Source organism: Neopelma chrysocephalum, unplaced genomic scaffold (genome assembly GCF_003984885.1).
Source record: "Neopelma chrysocephalum unplaced genomic scaffold, ASM398488v2 Primary Assembly neopelma1_60, whole genome shotgun sequence".
NCBI lineage: Eukaryota > Metazoa > Chordata > Aves > Passeriformes > Pipridae > Neopelma > Neopelma chrysocephalum.
Genome location: NW_020897715.1, coordinates 17,826,666 through 17,847,697, shown reverse-complemented (window position 1 = coordinate 17,847,697; position 21,032 = coordinate 17,826,666). Strand labels below are relative to the sequence as shown.

The 21,032-nt window shown below is 42.3% G+C and overlaps 1 protein-coding gene across 1 annotated transcript; it reads left to right on the top strand.

Moving 5' to 3' along the window:
- The first annotated feature begins 1,705 nt into the window (after positions 1 to 1,705).
- LOC113966532 (antigen WC1.1-like) lies at positions 1,706 to 19,161 on the top strand. Its single transcript, XM_027681385.1, has 15 exons — positions 1,706 to 1,775; positions 6,097 to 6,411; positions 7,907 to 8,215; positions 9,776 to 10,090; positions 10,903 to 11,214; positions 11,647 to 11,964; positions 12,658 to 12,972; positions 14,228 to 14,542; positions 15,314 to 15,376; positions 15,463 to 15,777; positions 15,967 to 16,002; positions 16,322 to 16,459; positions 16,753 to 16,848; positions 18,503 to 18,676; positions 19,040 to 19,161. Exons 1-15 carry the CDS (start codon positions 1,706 to 1,708, stop codon positions 19,144 to 19,146), a joined length of 3,198 nt encoding a protein of 1,065 aa, XP_027537186.1. The 3' UTR covers positions 19,147 to 19,161.
- Positions 19,162 to 21,032: the final 1,871 nt, after the last annotated feature.

The following is a 21,032-nucleotide window of genomic DNA, read 5'->3' as shown; positions in this document are numbered from 1 at the left end:
CTGGTTACTTGGACACAGCGCTCATGAAAGAGGCTCTGGTCATCAAGGGCCTGTATGTTGAGAAACAAATCTTAATCTTAGACTTCCTGGAATGGGTTTTAAATGTGAATAAGAATTCAGTTGATGACCCCTAATCAGCAAGGAATAGTGCTAAGTGAAATCACTGAACCTCGGTACAGGAATAGACATAATGGATACCTTGTCTAGCTCTCATTAGTACTTCTGTAGTGGGTTTTTCCTCAGCCTGACCAGATTTCTAATGGAGTGGAAGTAACTTTCTGTTTTTCGGAGGTCTGTATCAGGCAGCAGAAGCAGGATGCTCTGCAAGAGAAGGTCAGTCAGGAATTGAAGCTAACAGCAAACCAGGCATGAGGCAAGAACTTCACGAGGGATGCAATCCCACAGTACCTGAACAATAAAACCAGAATAGGTCCAGCAACTGCAGCCAGGTTAAGCCAGCAGCCCAGACAATGCAGACAAAACCATAGTAAGGTGGCAGTCCAAGCCATAAAGTCAAGTCATCAGGTCAAGGTCATTATCAGCAAAGTTTATGGCCAGATCCAAGCTTGGTTGCCCTATAGCTCTAGTAAAGACCGTAGGCAAGTGTCTGAGCTCCTGAGCAACTCTTAAGCAAAGAATGGGCAGCCTCTGGCCAGACTTCTCTCTGCTCTTCCTCATGGAGCATTTTCTGCAGCAGTCTGACCAAAGGTTACACTGCTGCAGTATTATACAAACCGCAAACAAGCAGAAAAAGCCCAGTGAGAAGGGGAAGAGGTTGCAGAGCTTGATATTCTAAGGACCCAATACTTTGGATGTTACTGAACTTGGGATTCTGGATAAACAGTAGATAAATGCCATCAGACAAAAGGAGTATGTGTTGTCAGTGTTATCAAGAGGATTGTGTGTTTAGACTGATGTAAACAGCACTCTGCAACTTGTTCCAGTTGCCAGAAAGAGTGAAGTAGCCACCATTTAATTAACACCAGCTTTTATTTCCATAAATTCACCATTCTAAAGTGAATGAATAAGTGGGTAGAACTACCAGCTATGGTCACCTGAAACAAAAAGAAACTCAGCAGATGAAATAGGATGTCCTGTAATTCGCATCCTCAGGAAGACGGTCTTTCAAGAGCTTCTGCCCATAAAGTTTTGACTGATTAAGGAAGCCCTGAGAAGCATCTGACTCAAGACAGAGCAGGTGTAATTTTTTGCTCACAGAACTACCGCTAGTGATAAACACCACTTCTGTTGATTGGAGAACAATTTTTCCCAATGAGATGGATAAGCTACAAATTCAGGGATTTTCTTTGCCTTTTTCTCTACTACATGGTTCTGCACTTTTACATTCCTTTGTGAGGTGACAAATAACCACTTTGCATACTGCTCTGCCAGCGCCACCAGTGTTGGTCCTGTAGTAAAACAATTCTGAAGATCACATCAGATGTGTAATCATCCTTCATATAAGGTCACAAGCACACTTTTCAAATTTTATTGGAGGTTTTGGTTCTTTCAGGTTTGAGATTAATCTATCGATAACGTCTAAAAAGGTGAACAATATTTCTATTGGTTCCTTCATGTAGTTCACGCTAGCACGTGAATCTATATATTTCCTCTTTTGTAGTCATTTGTGAGACACAGAAAAGCCCATGCAGAGTTTGATCTAGGCAATGCTTGAAGAGCGAAGTTTCATCTGTCTGTAATCAAAATGACAACAAAAGGACATCTTTCTGCTCCAGTGTTGTGGTTGCTTCTCCTCTCCATTCAGGTATCCCTGGGTAAGTACATATTTTATTTCACATAAGGCAGTGATATAGGAAAAGTATGTAAATTTAGTATAAATAGGTTGTTATTCTATCAACCTCTAAGGCAAAGAGACAAGAAGGTGTTTAAATACATTTCTGTCTTTGATTCAATCTCCTTGGTGGTCCTGAGATAAAGAAGGGTAAAGCCATCTGTAAAAGTTTTGTATTTTACTCAGACATTCTCACAGGCATCCAAGTCCCAGTCAAGCTGTAATGGAAACAAGCTGGATATTCTTATTACTATCTTACCTCTCCTTCTGAACTGGTTGTAGACAGAACTAATAATTCCAGGTCTTTCTTCAACGTCAGTTAAAATGATGTGGCTGTGCCCTGTGTGTCCAGTGGAATTTTGCTGGGTGGCACACCATCCCTTCAGTCACTCCTGTATATCTGCAGCTTATTACTATTTGCCTTTCTGCTCTTCTAGAGCTACATGTAAATGTTTGAAGCTGGTAATGAGAGACAGATTTTGGAAATCTCTTTTTTTTCTCTCTACGCACAGAAGTGGCACTATAGCATTGTAGTTGTGCTTGCATCCTCATATGATGAGAACAAGACTTCATGGTTGATTCTTTGATGTAGTATGGCCCTGATCTTAAAGGTTCTCACCAGTTGTGTGGATGCAGTCACAGTTCATGCGGCAGGGAAGAGGAGGCACTCTTGACACGCATTTTCACAATATGAAATGTTTTTATTTAGACATCTTTCTAGCAATGCTTGAGTGTCAACTGAGCTGTACTGTAGAAATGAGAGTGAGTTTTCTGCCAACTTCTTTTTAATGTCAGGGAATAGCAACAGACTGACTGGAAGATGCAGACAAGAGTAGCTTTACCTTGACACCATCATCAGCACCTACCACCCTTGTCTCTGCTCTGGAAGTACTTGCACTCTCCATGCTTCTAAAGACCACTGATGTTCCCCAGGCAGGGGCATTGTACCAGCAGTGCAGGAGGCACAACCCTCAGGGAGTGAGCTGGCAATCTGCTGAAAACCTCCCCTTAGGGCCTGGGTACAGGAATGCATGGCTCATTTTCATCCCTTGTCTATGAGGAGAACTGGGTCTTCAGCCAGAGCAAGCAAAACTGATGCCTTCTTACCTTACCCAAGCAGAACACCAAACCACTGAATTCAATGAAGGTACTTGTGGGACATGCTATGGTATGTGAGGAAATACAAAACAGTGTGTCTGTATGAATCATAAAAAATTCACAGTAGATTGATTACAGCAAATTATAGCTTTTATTAGGGAATATTTAAATCTGTTGATTGAGTTATGCTTGCCTCTGAATCCTCTTGCATGCTATTACACGTTGAAAACATCAGATATTGGATTATTTAAAAATTCAAGTGCAGAGAGGTCAATTAGTTAAGCTTGTTTTGCTCCTGGATATGGCTAATGGATATGGGCTATCTGATTCATTTAAAAATGTACTATGAATTCAACTTCTCTTAGGATTCATTTATCTTTCAAATGTATAATTGTTTTAGCTAAGAAAACTCTTTTTTGGACTACATTCTTCAAATAGAGTGTGGGTTGTTCTCCAGAATATTTTTCAGAAGTCTTATAAGACTTACTACAGAAAGATTATGTTCCTTCTGAGACAACATGTTGAAAGAATAAAGTGATTCTCGAGTTATCTGAGGTGCTAGGTATGTGAGAGATGTTCTTATTCAGGAGACTTGAGGAAAGAGGACAGTTTGCAGAAAAAATAGCTTTTGGAAGTTATCAATTGTCAGTCACTTGAGTAAAATTTTTTTTTATTTCCAAATCTATATGATAGGCAGAAAATTCTGTGGAAGTCCAGCCGTGTTAGTGAAGAGGTAAAACCTTTTCCTATGTGTATAAGAGGTGATCATGTGTCAAAGTCACATTGTGCCTGATAAAGCAGTGAAGAATCGGGCTACAGACCACATGAAGATGGAGGCAAAACTGCCTTGCAGTTGACTGCTGCTAATAGTTTAGTATGGATTAAGAAATGAAGCAGTGGTTAGTTACTGAAAGAAGTGGCTGCATTAGCATCAGTTCATGGGCTAAGATTGACATACTTCCAGTGCCTAGAGAGAAGAATTAGATTTGTTTTCAAATGCAAAGAAAAATTTTATGTTCTGATGTCACAATCTCAAATGGCAGCAAGCTGTGTGATATGTAGAAACACTTCTTTCTTTTGAGGAAAATAGAGAAGGTGATATTTTCCACAACAGATTGTTTAGAAAAATCTTACAGGGAAACCCAAGGCTCTTAGTGCAAATTATCTTTTGTTGCTTATCAAATACCATAATTGATAAGAGATGGTCTTTCTGGACTATTTGCAAGATGGCCACAGCTGCACTATTTTCTATTCACATCACTGACCACTGCTGGGTCTTGATGAGTGCTGCAGGTTTCTCTTGTTGCCTGGCCACTGTGACTCCAAGTGCAAATCAACAGGGCTCAGGGCCAGGCACGGGTATGCCGAAGTTGAACATAGACACACCTACCACATAGCTCAAGCAGTGACAGAAGCTCCAGGTCTATGATTAAACGGAGGTCTGGGCCCATGGGCAGAATGTGTGGGTGGAAAACCCAAGTGGGTAAGGTCAAGGTCATTAAGTATTATCAATGCACTCAGGGCACAGACAAATTGGATCAAACCTGTCCTACAGATGTTTGCTTTAATATTCCATTGTGTGTCAGGTCTTGAAACAGCACAAATTTTGGACCAAAATTTCTAGGCTTCTTATATGACCGTCCTGTAGACCTACTTTAGCTATGTGGTCAACCTGAATAATCCTCCAAAAGAAGATGCCACCCCTATTTACCTGTTCCATAAAATGCTGAAACCCAAATTTGATCAAATGGAAGACAAAACTCAGATGTGGTGGCCAACCTCTTCCTGTTTCGTTTGTACATTTAACTTGTAGTTTGTCCTTAACCTGGAAAAACAACAGTCCTGCAGGTGATTTTCTACCATTTGATTTTCCACCCATTTGGTCGTGTCCTCTTTCATACTCTAAAACACCAGTGACTTCGCTTCCAACCAGTAGTGAGGCTAACTGGTAGTCCAAACAGGTACATACACATGTAACACACATATGACGATATACAGATATGCACCCACACACAGAAACACCTGTACATGGCTGGCCACACAGACAGAAACATGCAACAGTGATAGAAACATGCAACAGTGACATAAACACAAACAGCACCGATAGCCTTATAATGAGGAACTGATGACAACTGTCTCAACATCTATAAGGCCTTTGACATGGTCCCACACAACATTATTGTCATTAAATTGGATATATGTGAGTTTGATGGATGGACTATTCAATGGATAAGAAATTGGCTGCATGGATGCCTCCAAAGAGTTGCAGTCAATGGCTCAGTGCCCAAATGGAGATTAGTAACAAGTGGTGTCCCTCAGGGGACGGGAACTGTTCAATATCCTTATTGCTGACATAGGCAGTGGGATTGAGTTCACCCTCAACGAGCTTGCAGATGACACCAAGCTCAGTGGTGCGGCCACTGAGGGAAGGAATGCCATCCAGAGGGACTTTGACAGGCTTGAGAAATGGGCAAATATGAACCTCACCCCATGAAGTCCAACAAGGTCGAGCACAAGGTGCTTTACTTAGCTCAGGGCAACCATCAGGATCAGTATGGACTGGAGGCTGAATGGCTTGAGAGCAGCCCTGTGGAAAAGGACTTGTGGATATTGGTAGTGACAAGTTGGACATGAGATAAAAATGTATGCTTGAAGCCCAGAAAGCCAGCTCTGAGCTGGGTCTTTGAGTTGACCTTACCATCCTCTAGTAGCAGGCCTGGTCCCTCTGCTCCCTCTGGTAGCCAACTCCTCCAGTTACCTCTTTCCCAAAGACACATACACATACTTGGCTCACAGGTCAATTAACCCATGGGATAATCTAGCTTGATATACACTGGCAATCACACACTGATATGCAGTACCCTCGCCCACTCCAGTTGCTGGTGTCTGTTGTGGTGTGCTTTGTGAATCACACAGTGGGGACATTACTCAGCATTTCCTAGTCCTGATAAGTCAGAAGAAGAGAAAGCTTGCCTGTCATTAGAAATAACTTAAATTTTAGCAGTGCAGTTAGGTCAAATTTGTAAATACAGATAAAGATCCTTGCAAAAACACCTTTGAGTTGAACTATTTAGAAAGGTGAACCACTTAAGTCTGATGTAAGAGTAAATTAAGAGCAATAATAATCTCATTAACCATCTGTAACAGATAATCATGATCAGGCACTGTCCTTTCCATAATCTTGATATGTCTCTGTGCTGATGAAGGTGCTGATGAATTGAGGCTGTCAAACGGAACTGGCCCCTGCTCTGGGAGAGTGGAAGTAAAACATGAGGAGCAGTGGGGAACTGTGTGTGATGGTGACTGGACCATAGAAGATGCTGAGGTTGTTTGTAAGCAACTACAATGTGGATCTGCTGTTCAGGCCCTTAATCGAGCTCCTTTTGGACAAGGGACTGGACCAACATGGTTGTATCGAGTTGATTGCCGTGGTGATGAATCTGCTCTCTGGAACTGCACACATACAGGATGGGGTGCTTTTACCTGCCCTCATTACTTTGATATTGGAGTGATCTGCTCAGGTAAGAATTCATTCAGCCTTGCAGAATAGAAAAAAGATACGAGGCTGGGATCAGATTTTGTCCTAGTACTGCCTCCATCAGCCACAGCAAGTTGCACCAGCACTAAGTCTTCTGCTGACTACATGTGCAAGTCTACTTTGCCTGGGCACAGCAGTGACATAGAATGGACTTATTAAATGACATAGAAGAGAAAAATAAACTATTTGTTTCTATCACAGCTCTCCCAGGCAACAGGACAGCAGTGCTAAACTTCTCTATGACCAGGAATGGGAGCTAAAAAAGCAGGTGTAGATGGAGAAGCAAGAAAATACAGTGTTATGCCATACAACTGCCTTTCTTCTCCAGATCTTCACATAAGCTAAGACATTACAGTCTTCAATGGCAAACAAATCCAATATCTGTTTGGCTGCTTCTTCTGCAAGATGTGCTTGGTTTTGCTCTTTGGATAAAGCACATTTGCATGAGGTTTTTCCTTCCCAGCTTCAAACCTTACATTTGTCCTTTTTGATTTTTGTAAGATTCCTGTCAGCCCATTAGTACAGCCTGTCTAGATCTCTGAATGGCAGCTTTGCTTTCATGGTTATCTCCCTCCACCCCCCAAAATGATAATAGTGTACTCCATCACCTCCTCCAGGTTGTTGGTAATGTCACTGAGCAGAACAGGTCCCAGGAAACACCCAAAAAGTGGTATTCCACTTGCCGCCAGTCTTCAGGTACACTGCAACCCCCCAGTCACTACTCTCTGAGCCTGACCATTCAATCAGCTGTTTAACCATGTTGTTCTTCCACCCAGACTGTAATATCCTAGTTTTTGGACATAAGAATATTGTGCAAGACAGCGCTAATGACCATGCTAAATGTGAGGTAAATTACATGAGCTGCTGTCCCCTCATCCATAAATCCACTTTTATCAGACAAAGCAATAAGGTCCCACAGCCATGATACACCCTCAATAAATCCATACTGACTCTTTCTATTCACCTTCTTGAGCCCAGAGATGTTTCCCAGGAGGATTTACTCCATAATTTTCCCAGGTACCAAAGTGAGGCTGATCAGCCTGTAGATCTTCAGTCTGTCTTTTTAGCCTTTTATGAAGATGAGTGCAACATTTCCTGTTTCCTCTTCCTGGAAAGAAGGAAGCTTTGGCTTCCTATTCATTTAAATAATGAAGTCTCGAAGACACATACTAGTAAATGGCTATTTATTTATCTGTTTAGGGGTTGCTACTTCTCAGTCACTGGCAGATGTTCAAAGATTCCCTACTTCTATAGCTTCTCAAGGACTTAATATTTTCATATACTAAGAAATAAGCAATCTCATACACCATTTTCTTTCTTGTCAGTGGCATACAGGAATTGCCCCAATCATTATTTAAAAGCATCAGTGGTCCTCAGAGAAGTGATGTGACTTGTCCATGAAGGTACATGAGTTGTGAAATTAGGTCAGTACAATCAACCTTTGATGCTGGGTTTCTTGGTGTTTTTTTTTTCCCCAGGCTTTTCTGGTCTACGTCTGAGTGGAGGGGACACTGCCTGCTCAGGAAATCTGAAAGTAAAGCAAGAAGAAACTTGGGCTACTGTCTGTTTTTCACACATTGATTTCAAAACTGCCTCTGTTATATGTAATGAGTTAGAATGTGGCCAGGCAGTGGATACCTTGAGAGGAACTCACTTTGGTGGTAGACATGAACTGATCTGGCAAGAAGAGTTTCACTGTGTAGGGAATGAGACTCACCTTGCACACTGTCCCAGGAACCTGCACCACACTAACACGTGCTCTCATGATGCCACGGTTGTATGTTCAGGTGAGATTTTGGACCGATGAACATAATTTAATTGTGTCTTATATATCTTCTTCCTGTTAACCCACAGTTCAGAGCCTCTGCACACTCATTTCTGTGATCCTCAGGATTTTTGGATGCTTCCCCTATCATGCCTCAAGGGAGGCCAGGACATTACAGAGAGCAGCCCCGCCATCTCTCATTCACTCCACTGAGAGTTTACATTTGACATGGGCTGTTCTAATCATTTCACTACTGCACCAGGGGCAGATCTCAAAAGGGCTGTAATTTCTTTTATGCTACTAGAGACATGCACTCAATAGTGCTGAGAATTCTTTACACGTCTTTCTCTTATTAAAAAAAGGAGAAACAGCCAGAAAAGACAAGCAGGAATATGGAGAAATTAATTTATTTCCTGGGGTGCCAGTGTGTATGTTAACCCCTGGCACTTCAGCTAATTAAAAAACTGGGAGAGGTATCATACCTCCAAAAGATTGAAGGAGGCACAACTTACAAAATTCAGTTATTAAAAAAAAAGTTGTCAGAGGCCTAGATGACTTTAGTTGTGACTGACAGGTAACATTACTTAAGAACTCCACACAGTCATGACTGCTGGGGGATCTAAATACGGCTAATGTACTGCCACCCCCTGCAAAAGTGAAGATTAGACCTAGCAAACACAGCTTTTTTTCTGAGGCCACAATTTCAAAGGGGTAAACTAAGCATGGGGCAGAGCTTCTGGCAACACCCTGTCACAAAACCAACCTGGATAAGGACTGCAGTTCATGTCTGTTTCCCAGTCAAAGGGCTGCAGTCTGTTTCAAGACTGCCTTGGACACTGTCCCACCGGCCATGGTGACCTGGAGCACTGGCTGGGGAGCTGTAGGAGCCAAAAAGCTCAGTTAAGGTATCTAACAGGTCTTGGCTCCTGTCTCTCTCTCTTAAGAGTCTCTGCTCAGAGCTGAAATCCAGCTCTCACTGGGGATACTATGCAAGGACCACGTGAAGATAGGAAGTAGCAGTGTGAGAAGGCAGAGGGACTGCATGGGGCTGGTAGAGGCACACCATAGTCCTACCCATGCCACACTTAATTTATTGTGAATATGCTGATGAGTATGGCCTGTTGTGTTCAGACCCTTATGCTGGGGCATGGATAAAAGCTCAGAATTGCACACTGCAGTTGCTGCTTGCCGGGAAACATGAGATGACCAACTACTGGGAGAGAGAGTGCTACTGGTAGCACCTACTCTGAGTTTCTCACAACCAAGGTAGTGCCAGAACTGCCTCTGCAAGAAAAGATGTTGCAAGGTAGCAGCAGTACTGTGGGGGGAGGAGAGAGCAGAGCAGAAAAGGAGAGACTGAACTTAGAATGAAAAGGCTTTTAGTCATGCAGTGCAGGCTACAACATGGACAACACAGACTTTTTTTTTTCAGAGCTGGCTTATCAACATCCTGGTCTAACCTGCTTTCCAATAACCTGAGACACAGTGAGTGACAGTTCCTTACAGCTAGTTTCTTGCAGCTTACAATTTTCAATGCAATAGCACAAAAAACAAAAGCTAAGTTCCTTTATTCTTCCTTCAGGCTATGGCGGGTACAGGCTGGCAAATGGGAGTACCACATGTTCAGGGAGAGTAGAGCTTCTTCATGGAGGCACATGGGGAACCCTCTGTGACTACCTGTGGGATTTACCAGCTGCCAATATCCTCTGCCAGCAGCTAGACTGTGGAGTTGCCCTACTGATACCAAGTGGACAGTCCTTTGGGAAAGGAAATGGATCTGTCTGGAATGGCACATTCAGCTGCAAGAAGAATGACCCACTCCTGAGAGACTGTCCTGTGAATGCGCTAGGTCATGATGAATGCCCTGCTGGAAAAGATGCTCGTGTGGTATGCTCAGGTAAGCAGTGGAAAGGTATAAGAGGAGAACTGCAAAACTCCTTCTTTGAGGAAAGATACCAACCCAAAATTCAGAGGGAGTCTGTGGAGTCATGTTCCATCTTTTGTCTGCTGCTACAGGAGTCAAGGTTGCACTTCATCTGTACCACAAGGCTGCTCTCTGTGAAAGGCTCCTAGTGTCAGGGAACAGCAAGAGCAGGGCTGCTCCACAGGGTGGGATGAGCTGGGGGCAGAGAGTGAGGACAGCACAGGCAGAGTCCTTACCACCAAGGCACAGTCTAAAGCATCTGCAGAGAGGACAGATGAAGGTATTGGTAATAAGGTCTATGGAGAGTCCCAGACAAGTCAAAGCAATCAATCAAATGTAGGGTCCAGCTGGAGAGAACAGCCAGACATAGCAGGAGACAAGACTGGAGACAGTTACACCTGCCATGTACTTGAGACAAGGAACTGAATTCCTGGTCCAGGTTTAAGTGAGGCTTGGACCAGCAGTCTGAGGATGCATAGCTGTAGGCCCTAGGTGAGGCTGGTCCAAAAAATTAAGGTCTATTGGTTAACCCAGAGCCTCTAAACCTAGTGCTCTGATTTTAAAAACAGCAAAGGGGACCAGATCCTGATTTCTAGTCATTCTTCTAAGTAAAACAGGGTGGACTGAAGTCTAGTTATGAGTATGGAAGTTCCAGTGGCCCAGTGAAGTCATTTTTACCATTGAATGATAAGGAAAACTCATTCCCATTTCCCAGTCACTTCCACGTTGTGCCCATGAGCACTTACAAATGTAAAGTCTCAGTACTCACTTTCTCTTACATTCAGGGTGTCCAGGGGCCAGGTTGGTGAATGGCACCACATGCTCTGGCATAGTGGAGATCCGCCATGAAGGCACATGGGGAAGACTCTGCCACTCCCACTGGAATTTGCAAGCTGCCAGCATTCTCTGCCGTCAGCTGAACTGTGGCTATGCGAAGTCAATCCAAATGGAAGACCATTTAGCGGATTGGAATGGTCCCATATGGAGAGATGCTTTTCACTGTGAAGGGACAGAGTCCTGCCTGTGGGATTGTGCTCAAGTGACTTTAGGCAATCCAACCTGTTCAGCCAAAGAAGCAGCCACTGTAATTTGCTCAGGTAAGTCAGAAGTGGCCTTTTACAGGTAGTGCAACTTCTGACCAGAGCAGTGCTGGTGATCTCACTCTCACAAGCAAGTCTGGTATGTCAGCCTGTCTTTAATACTCTTTCCTTTCTTTTACCCCATCCCTCTAGCCTTTGTTTCAGCATAGAAACTTGATTTAGTAGAGGGATTCATATTGTTTAGATATGCCTGACTCCCCACAGGATCTAATCTCTGAGCTGAGGAAGCCTTTCTTGCTTCCCATTGCAGACTCTTCTGTACATGAAAGCAAACAAAGCCTTAGCACAGGCAGTCTCCTTAATCAGTGGTGAGAATTAATTTTTTACCAACATAGAAATTTGTCTTCCATATGTCTCCTGCAAGTTATTCATACTACAGTAAGAGCAGCAGATATTCTTCAATGTATTTTCCAACTCTCTTGACCCCAGGTCCTGCTGAATCACTGAGACTCTCAGGTGGTGAGAGCCGCTGTGATGGGCGAGTTGAGATCTCACTCCATGGTATGTGGAGCAGAGTCCTGGATGACGACTGGGACATTAAGGATGCTCAGGTGGTATGCAGACAGCTCCACTGTGGAACTGCCAAGAAAGCCTATTACCTTCCAAAGTCTGAGCGAGGTATGGGTCTTGTTGGCTTAAGGAGTGTCCAGTGTACTGGAAATGAGACTCAGCTGATGCTCTGCAAGACCTACCAGTATCAGACAGTGCCAGCTGGAGTTTCTGAAGACGTTGGTGTGATTTGTTCAGGTGAGTTACCATGTGAAAGGCACAGAATGTTTCCTAGGGTTGGTTCCAGGCCACCCTGTGCTGTGGTCTCAGCAGATCTTAAATATGCATGAGTTTGAACTTGATAGTTAAGGAAGCATGTGTAATTTACATAATGCTTTCTTCATCTAAATTTCTTAAAGAATTCATCTTCCAGAATCAAAAGAAAATATTAGAACACAGAAGCCATAAGAACACTAATTTGGCCATGACTGGCATGCATTCTGACTGATATTTGAGAATTAAATAGTTTTTATTTTGTGACATTTCTATATTTATAGATACCTGCAGCCTTTCTAAAGAATATTACAACTGTTTCTACTCTTCTCTGATTTTGTAACCGAGCAACTATCAGCAACTATCTCTGTCTAACTAAACGAGTATAGGTAGAAAACAGCTTCTCTGGCTTTAGAAGATAAGGTGACCTCTGCATATACTCAGTCCCTTGTTTGCAACATCTCACAGGAATTATTCAAACATTTACATGATGGAGGAGTAGGCCTTTCCCTTCATACAATTTTAGCCTCAAACAAGTTTGGCCTAAGCAACCATAGCAGAAGAATTGTAATGTAACAAAAACATGATGTTTTAAAAATGTTTTAAAAAGGCAGCCATTCTGCTGACCTGTGCATTTTGGTTGTGTTGCAGCTTGACAGCTGGCTTTTCCTCCTACAGGTAGCAGACAGATCAGGCTGGTGAATGGAACAAAGCGCTGCGCTGGGAGAGTAGAACTTTATCATGATGGCATCTGGGGCACTGTCTGTGATGATAATTGGGATCTATCAGATGCTAATGTTGTTTGCAAACAGCTTGGATGTGGACATGCCATCAAGGCATTTGTCTCTGCTCATTATGGCAAAGGGTCAGGACAGATCTGGCTGGATGACGTGAATTGCACTGGGGCTGAATCTGATCTCTGGGCATGTCCCTCTAGGACATGGGGCCAGCACAACTGCCAACACAAAGAGGATGCTGGAGTCCTGTGCTCAGGTGTGTTTGGAAAACCCTTTTCTGAGCTTGTGGGTTCAAACAGGAGGGTTACATGAAAGGGAAGCAGTGAATAGTGGAGACTTGCTTGGACAGCCTCTTGCTGTCTTGATTACAAGCATAGTTGGTCAGCATATCCTCTTGGTCCCACCAAGATGCAAAGGGTCTACAGAAGTCCATATTTTGCATTAGCGCACACACACACACAAAATGTGTGTGGTGTGATGGAATATTTGGGAAGTAAACTAGAGGATTTTGTAAAGATTTCCACAGGAAGGTGCTGTGTGCCCATTACAGTCAGTTGCAGCTCACTCTGAAGCCAATGAAAACAACCCACTGTGCACCAAAGCATCAGAAAATCAAAGTAGATTATGGTGGCTCTGCTCATGCATATTTAAGACAGAGTGGCAGTTGCAAGAGAGAGGAGAAATGAAAGAGAAGTGGAAAAAGACACTGATGGGGACATGGCTGGAGATATGGTTTCCATACCAGACGAGGTATGTCTCTGAGAGGGCTATGGACTGTGGATAAGTAACACTGGAACAGGTACACTTCTGAAAGGACTGCAGGCTGTGGAGGACCCACATAGGTCCAGGTACAACACCTGAAGGGTGTGCACCCTGTTAGGCTCATACCTGTGGAGCCAGTAAAAACTCTGAAGGGATTGGAGCCTGTGGAGAATCCATGCTCCACAATATAGGTAGAACTAATACAGGTAGTTAGCACTGCAAAAAAAAGATTATATACACAGGCAGGAAGAAAATCCCCATGTCATAAGAAGTTTGTGGCACTGAGCACCCCAAGAGATGAGAGACACTGTTGGCACTCTGAATCAGAGCCATAAAGGAGCAGAAAATAACTACTCCCCTCTAATGCAAGAAGTCCTAGCTGCATATGCAGAGGGTGTCTGAGTGCCACTGAAGTGAGTGCAGACAGATCACTTGAGTTATGCCCTAGACTAGTTGTTCTGAATTTTAGGTTCAAGTATTCAATAACACTGAAGGAAGAGCAACCACAACTACATGACAAAAATGCCTACTGGCCCTTTGCCAATCAGCACATATTGATTCATGCTCTGGATCAGGATTAGCTGAATTTACTAAGTCAGTGGCCAGCAACCAATAGTATGAGGAAGACCAAATGTCTTTTACTATAAAAGCCTTAGCATATGGTAATACATATATGGATTTCACTCGTCACAGCCAAGTTCCTAGCAGAATCAGACCCTCTAATTCCATTTTTATGTCTTCACTTCCAGATTTCTTGGCTCTGAGGCTGGTGAATGGCAACGACTGTGCTGGGCGTCTAGAAGTTTTCTACAATGGGACATGGGGGAGCATTTGTTCCAATCGTATGACTCAACTCACTGCAGTAACTGTATGCAAACACCTGGGCTGTGGAGATGGAGCGGAAATTGCAGAAGATTTCAAATACGGTAGAGGTTCTGGGCCCACATGGTTGGACCACATTGAGTGTACTGAGCAACATATCTCTCTCTGGCAGTGTCAGTCAGATCCCTGGGATCCTCAGTCATGTGATAACCGAGCAGAAGAGACCCACATTTCCTGCACTGGTAATCAGAAATGCATCTGTATAGGATTGCCCAGACATTAACTTATGCACACATATAGGGACATTGCAGTAATTACCTTGTTATATGTTATACATAATTTCTAGTTTCATGCAAATGGTAGAAATATTTTTGTCTACATCCTTGACGTAAATGAGCAAATTAAAATTACATGATTGTCACAGAGTGCAGTTACCCAGTGGAAATCCTAAGGGATTCCCCAATAGGACAGTGCCATTGCATATTTTTTAAGCAAAAATCTATGATACACAAGTCAGCCTGTGAGATCTGAGTTAGGATCAGACTTCTCAAGATGTCTAGAGGCAGGTATGTGTTTCTACATGCATGGAGGCATATCAGTGCATATGTATGTACATGCACATATGTGCATGCTCATAGCCATGGACAAGTGTACAAATCAGCTGGCTCTAAAGATCCACTTCTAATGCCTGCTCTTGTGACAGTATTTCATACCCCTGGGTATGAATATCTATATTCATATATATTCACTATAATATAAATGAATTCTAGATGACATTCAGATATCCTGAAAGGGATTGCAGCTGCCTCATGTGAGAAGAAAGAAACCATAGCCAACAGGAAGATTATTTTACTTACAGCAATAGCCAAACAGCAATCCATCAAGAACTAAGCAGGCCACATATATATTTCAGGAAAAAATTAACTTGATTGTTAATTTTCAGGCAATTTACACTCCCTTACTTTTTTTCAGAAAACAATTAACTTATTTACGTCACTATTTAAATTCTGCAGGAAGAAAAAAGGCAACATCTCCAGCCACGTTTGCTAAGTGTCCAAACTCTACAAGTTGTTCAGGTACCTTGACTTCTTTGTTTTTCCTTATTGGTCTCTCTGAACCTTCCTGGTCTTTCAGTAAAACAGAAGGTTTCTGTGTTTTGCAGACAGGGAGAAGTTACGAGTCACAGGAGGAGAGGATGAATGTTCTGGCAGAGTGGAGATTTGGCACCAAGGTTCCTGGGGAACAATCTGTGATGACACCTGGGACGTGGCAGATGCTAATGTTGTATGTAGGCAGCTGGGCTGTGGATCTGCTGTGTCTGCTCTGAGTGAAGCTGCCTTTGGGGAAGGGACTGGTCCCATCTGGCTGGAGAAGGTGCACTGTAAAGGAACAGAGCTGTCTCTTTGGGAGTGTCCTGCCAAGTCTTTGTTTGGCAAAAGCTGTGATCATAAGGAAGACGCTGCTGTGAATTGCTCTGGTTAGTGACTGGTCCTTTATTACACAAATCTGGGAAGGAGGCAGATAGAGGAGCATTATGTCAGCTGTACTTCCCAGTGACCAGACCTTTCATAATTTTGACTGCAGGAACGCACAAATGATATGAAGATATTCTCCCTGTTTTTCACACTTGCCTCTTCTTTAATGTGGACTCGCTTTCCTTTTGCAGGTATGACAGAAACAACAGCATCACCCACTAGAGCAGGTAAATCCCTTCTTCCTTCTTCCCCCTTTCTTTCTCTCATCAAATGACAATTTAATGTCCCTGATATTGCCTAGCAGGTAAATCAGCAATTTATTTCAGCTCACCAGAAAGCATCTCCTGCAGCCTTTTGTAAAGGAAAACCAAGTGGCACTATCCCCAGGTGCCGAATTTTACCTGCTTGAGCAGGACCCACAACTGGGCAGCAGGTGACCTGCCTCAATCTGCTAGCATGGGCACAGGGTAGAGGAGCAGCTCTCTGGAGGAGAGAGCTCTCTGGGACATCTGATTCCTTTCCTGTTCCTTTTTCATTTCCGTTCAGATCCCCCTCGCCGCCCTGCAACAGACAGCACGAGACTTTCAATGCCTGTCATCCTCTGCATTATCCTGGGGACCCTTCTCTGCCTGGTCCTTGCCATTCTTGCTGGACAGATTCAACGTGCCAGGGCACAGCAGAGAGGTGGGTCCCTCAGGACTGGTATGAAATGCCTCCTTAACATGGCTGGCAAGTGTTTAGTTGCCTGGGGAGGTTGAGGGGATGGGTGACTGAGATGAACTGTTGCCACATCAAGATTTTCACTCGCTTTCTGGCAGTGAAGTGGCCCAGCAGCGCTTATCCTCAGTCAGCACATCTTGGTGACTTTCTAGGTACCAACCTGGCCATGCAGCCCCTTTAGGGCACTTGTCCTTTTCAAGACCCCAACCTGAGTATGAGCAGACACAGTGTGAGTGACCGTTACCTTTTACTTTCAGACTCCAGACTATCCTACGACCCCTTCTCCGAGGCTGTCTATGAAGAGATTGATTATAATCTGATGAGGGAAAAGCAGGTCATGACTTTCCTCTCAGGTCTGTGTGTCTTGCTCTTCTCAAGGGAAAGCTCTTTCTGGTGCCCCGGATCCCTGTCTGATACTTTGTAGCTCCCAAATCTACTGGAAAACTAAAAACTCCTAGATTTGAGGAGAGGAGTTTCCTGCCCAGTGGACTCTGCCATTTCCTCTCCTAAGGACAATTTGTTTTGTGCAGCCATAGACCATAGATCAGTATAGGTCAAACAAAATAAACAAACAAAAGCTTCTTGCTGTAATTATTTAAAGCAGGAACAAATAAAGGAATAATTTGCATCTCTCTGCCAGCAACTGTGCCCCTGTAGGCTTCCTCCTGTGGATTGCTTTTCTCCCTTTGTGGCTTGTCTCCCCCATGAGCCATGAGAGTGTTATGGGACCCCTGAGGGATTCTTGGTCTTTCCACTGTAAGCCTTGCAGGAGTAATGCTGACTGCCAAAGAATCTGTTGAACTTGGATGGTATTACTCTAGCCTGCTCTTTTTCTCATGATCCAGTCTTAGCAGTTAAGGAGAGTTTAATCTGATACCACATTCTTTCTCATTTGCCTAGACTCTTATTCAGAGAGTTCAAAAACAAAGGCACAGTTTTATAGTGGAGACGATGATGAAGAAAATGGTCCTGGATTAACTCAAGGTAATGATGATACAAAGAAAGAGATCCCAGATCAGGGTAGTTTTTAATTTCAAAATTTTCATTATTAGTGATTAAAACTTTTTCATTGCTGCACTTCATGTGCTAGTGATGTTTTGTTGTGAATCAAAATTTTCTTTTTAGCTCTTGTGGTGGAAGAATGTCATACAATCTCATATACAAGTGCTAGTTTTCTCTTCTATATGAGAAGTTCGAAATAAATGTTTGCTGGTACTATTGCACACTCCACAGGATCCAATCACATGAATCCAACAATTTGATAACTGCTTCTCCCAGAAATTTCAACTGTAATAGCTTGTAAACTATTCCTTTATTTCTGAGAAAAATGGGGAGAATTAAGACAGAGGAAAGACATGCTCCAAATAAGAACACTGGCATACAATTTGAGTAGGTTAGGAAATTTTAATCCAAGAGGTCTGAAGAAAATGCAGATTCCCAGCTGTGGGGTTTTGTTTTGGTTTGTTTTTTTTAAATATGAAATAGCTGAAGGAGAGCAAGTGTTTTAAAAAGAACTGAAATTTCCTAGAACTGATCAAAAAGCTCCTTTAGCTGCTGTCTGGTCTCCAGGAGATCAATTTCAAAAAGCACAAGCAGTTTTGGACCTCAGTTGCCCATATATCAGACTCTGCTGCATCATGTCCTTAATTTTATTGTCTATTTTTTTTTAATACTGATTTATTTTTTTTAGTTAAAAATAAATTAAAAGCTTTTTCTTACTTGTTTTGAAATGCTTATAAAGAAGATAATTATTCCAAATAAGATCTCTTTTTCTTATTCAGATTGAGTATTGATTGTTACATAAAAAGCAAAACAGGAGGGCTTTAATTTATTTTCATGTTTATACACACAGTATTTGTAAGTATATGTATATACCATAAAACTGTGAAAACTAACATTCTCTGAGGGATGGATTCCATTTAAGTACAGACATGTCAGTATTAAAGCCTTGTATTGCTGGATCATCAGCTACTGCTTTCTCTAGTGGAAGAACTCTCCCTGTTATAGCTAATACCTGTACTGTTCCAGAGATCTCTCCACTGCCTGAAAATGCCCTGGAAAATGGCTATGATGATGCAACAGAAGCTCCTGGACCTAAAGATGCTTCTCTTTACGGGCAGAATGAACAGAAAATCATTGGGAACCCTGGAGAAAGTGACAGAAACAAGGATTCACAGACAGGTGAGGCTAAAAGAGCAATGCTGTTAGTTTTCGTAATCTGTAATTACTGTATTGAACTCAATGATAATCAAGGTGGAAGGGACCTCAAGGGATTAGCTAGGTTTTATCTAACCACTATCAGGAAGAATTGCCTTTATTAGAAGTGTTGAAAGTCAGATCAGTAATCTGTTTTCTGGAAACAGCAAGCTTGATCTTCGGATACGTGTGTATGTTATCAGAAGGCAGAATGACATAAGCATTTCTCAGGTCTTTCACAATCACTCATATCTAAGGTTCTAATTTCTAGAGCAGACAAATGACAGCTGCGCAACCATACAGAGTGTGCATTTATCTATCTCAGTGTTCTTCCCTTCGTGTTTTCAGACTGGAGTCCTAGTATGTTCCGAAACAGGACCCCTGAAGCTGAGAGATCTTCATCCCCTGCTCTTGAAGATACAGGTTATGATGACATTGAAGAGCTGGGATGCTGATAGAGACTGCTGAGCTGTACTGAACACTTTTGGAAATAAACCTCTGTTCATAAAATGCTAATTCACTATTAGCAGAACCAGAACAACCTACACTTAGGACTAGTTTACATAAATTTGGATTATTTGTAGAGAAGTGATTACATACTTATAAGATAAACAAACATGACTTTTAAGAAAATCTTTCAAATTTCCCTTATAATTTCTTGTTGCCAAGACTGCCTAGACACTTTTTGCTTTTATTTCTAAATATTGTAGTTGCAATTATTTTTCTACTGAGTTAATCTGTTAAATTATGATATTTTCTTATTAGAAACTGTTCAAAGATCTCTTCTTAAATTTATGCTTTTCCTCCCAGATACATGGGACACCTTTCTGGGGATTATTATGAATGGAGAATGAACTGCAAGAAAATAATCAAAATTCTGTTTCATCCAAGTCTTTGAAAAAAGGAATTCTTACTGATTGCTTCTTGCAACAGCATCAACAAGGCCTGACAGGCATGCTGTGAGAAATGGAAGGAGAGAAACGCATACATCCATGTGATTTAACTGCATCCTGCTATCTACTTTTCCTGACTCACTAACAGAAAAACTGGGAAAGTAGAAAGAGAGAGTGTTTGCAAGGAACAGGAAAAGGCAGCAGAAACTGACAGGGGTAACCAATTCTATGGCAGAAAAAGGTGTAGCAGCCATTTTATCCCTGTCAGAACTGTCTACGCAGGACAGAATTTCTCCTCTCTGGTGGCACCAGGCAGTGACCAGGAAGAAGGAAAGCCTAGAGCCTCAGAGATGGCAACAACTGATGTCATTGACATGATCCATTTAAGCTGAGTATTCCCTGGGTGACTGGGGTACATAATCCTCACTGGGATGAGTGGACTGATATTGGGAATGTGCTGACGATGTTAAAATTTGTAGCCAAACTCTTAGAACATTATGGCTGCACCTAAATGGGACCCGCACAAGGTAATTTTTAGGATAATTGGAGTAATTGTATTGAAAGTATATTAACAGAACACATGATTAATAAAAGATGTAAAGTGGCTTAACTATGGGATCTATCAAGCAAAATTCTTATTTTGGGGGATGAAAATAGATGCACACAGAATTATGTATAAGTAACAGATCAATTTATTAAATCAGAAACAATGAATCATTCATTGAGGCTAAAGAGTAGGATGAAAACCAAGAGAATCAGGCTAACACTAAGTTCATTACAAATCTATCTTTAAAGTTTTTTTAAAAATCAGGTACAAAAGGAAATTGTTGTTTGTGAGTGGAGTTACAGGTAGCACTGCTTGTTGCAGTCTGTCTAGCCGGCTGTGTTAGTGTCCTGTGTGTATGTACCTATGAATCTCTCTGGGACGCACACTCGGGCTCTCTACTGGCTGAACTGGCACATGGGAAAGCAGTAGTCACATCCATAGGCTCCAGTGGCCCGGAAAAAGGAAACCCCAGATGTCAGACGATGTCTGAGGCAGTGACTTATAGCATCCGCTAAATTCACACTCTGCTGTGTTTTTGACCCCTTGAGAAAAATGCAAGTCAGGATTTTCCTTTGGAAGGGCACTACTAATTCTTCCAAATAGATTTTTTTTTTAATTCAGTCGTTCATTAATTCCTTTTTTCCACTATGTCTACCAATATGCCTGGTAAAGACTTCACACTGGTGTTTCCCAGCTCTCTCCCAAATCCTTTCTTAACGATTGTTTCACTGCCCTGTACACGTGTGTTAAAAAAATATTTCAGCAACAGGTCACAAACTACTGTCGGTAGTTCGTGTTTTTTATCCTTGAGTTAAAGTTACTCTTAGTTCAGAAAGCTGCTTTGTTGAAAATTGAGATTACAGCCAGATGAATCATGAGGAGCACGTGACAGGATGCAGGG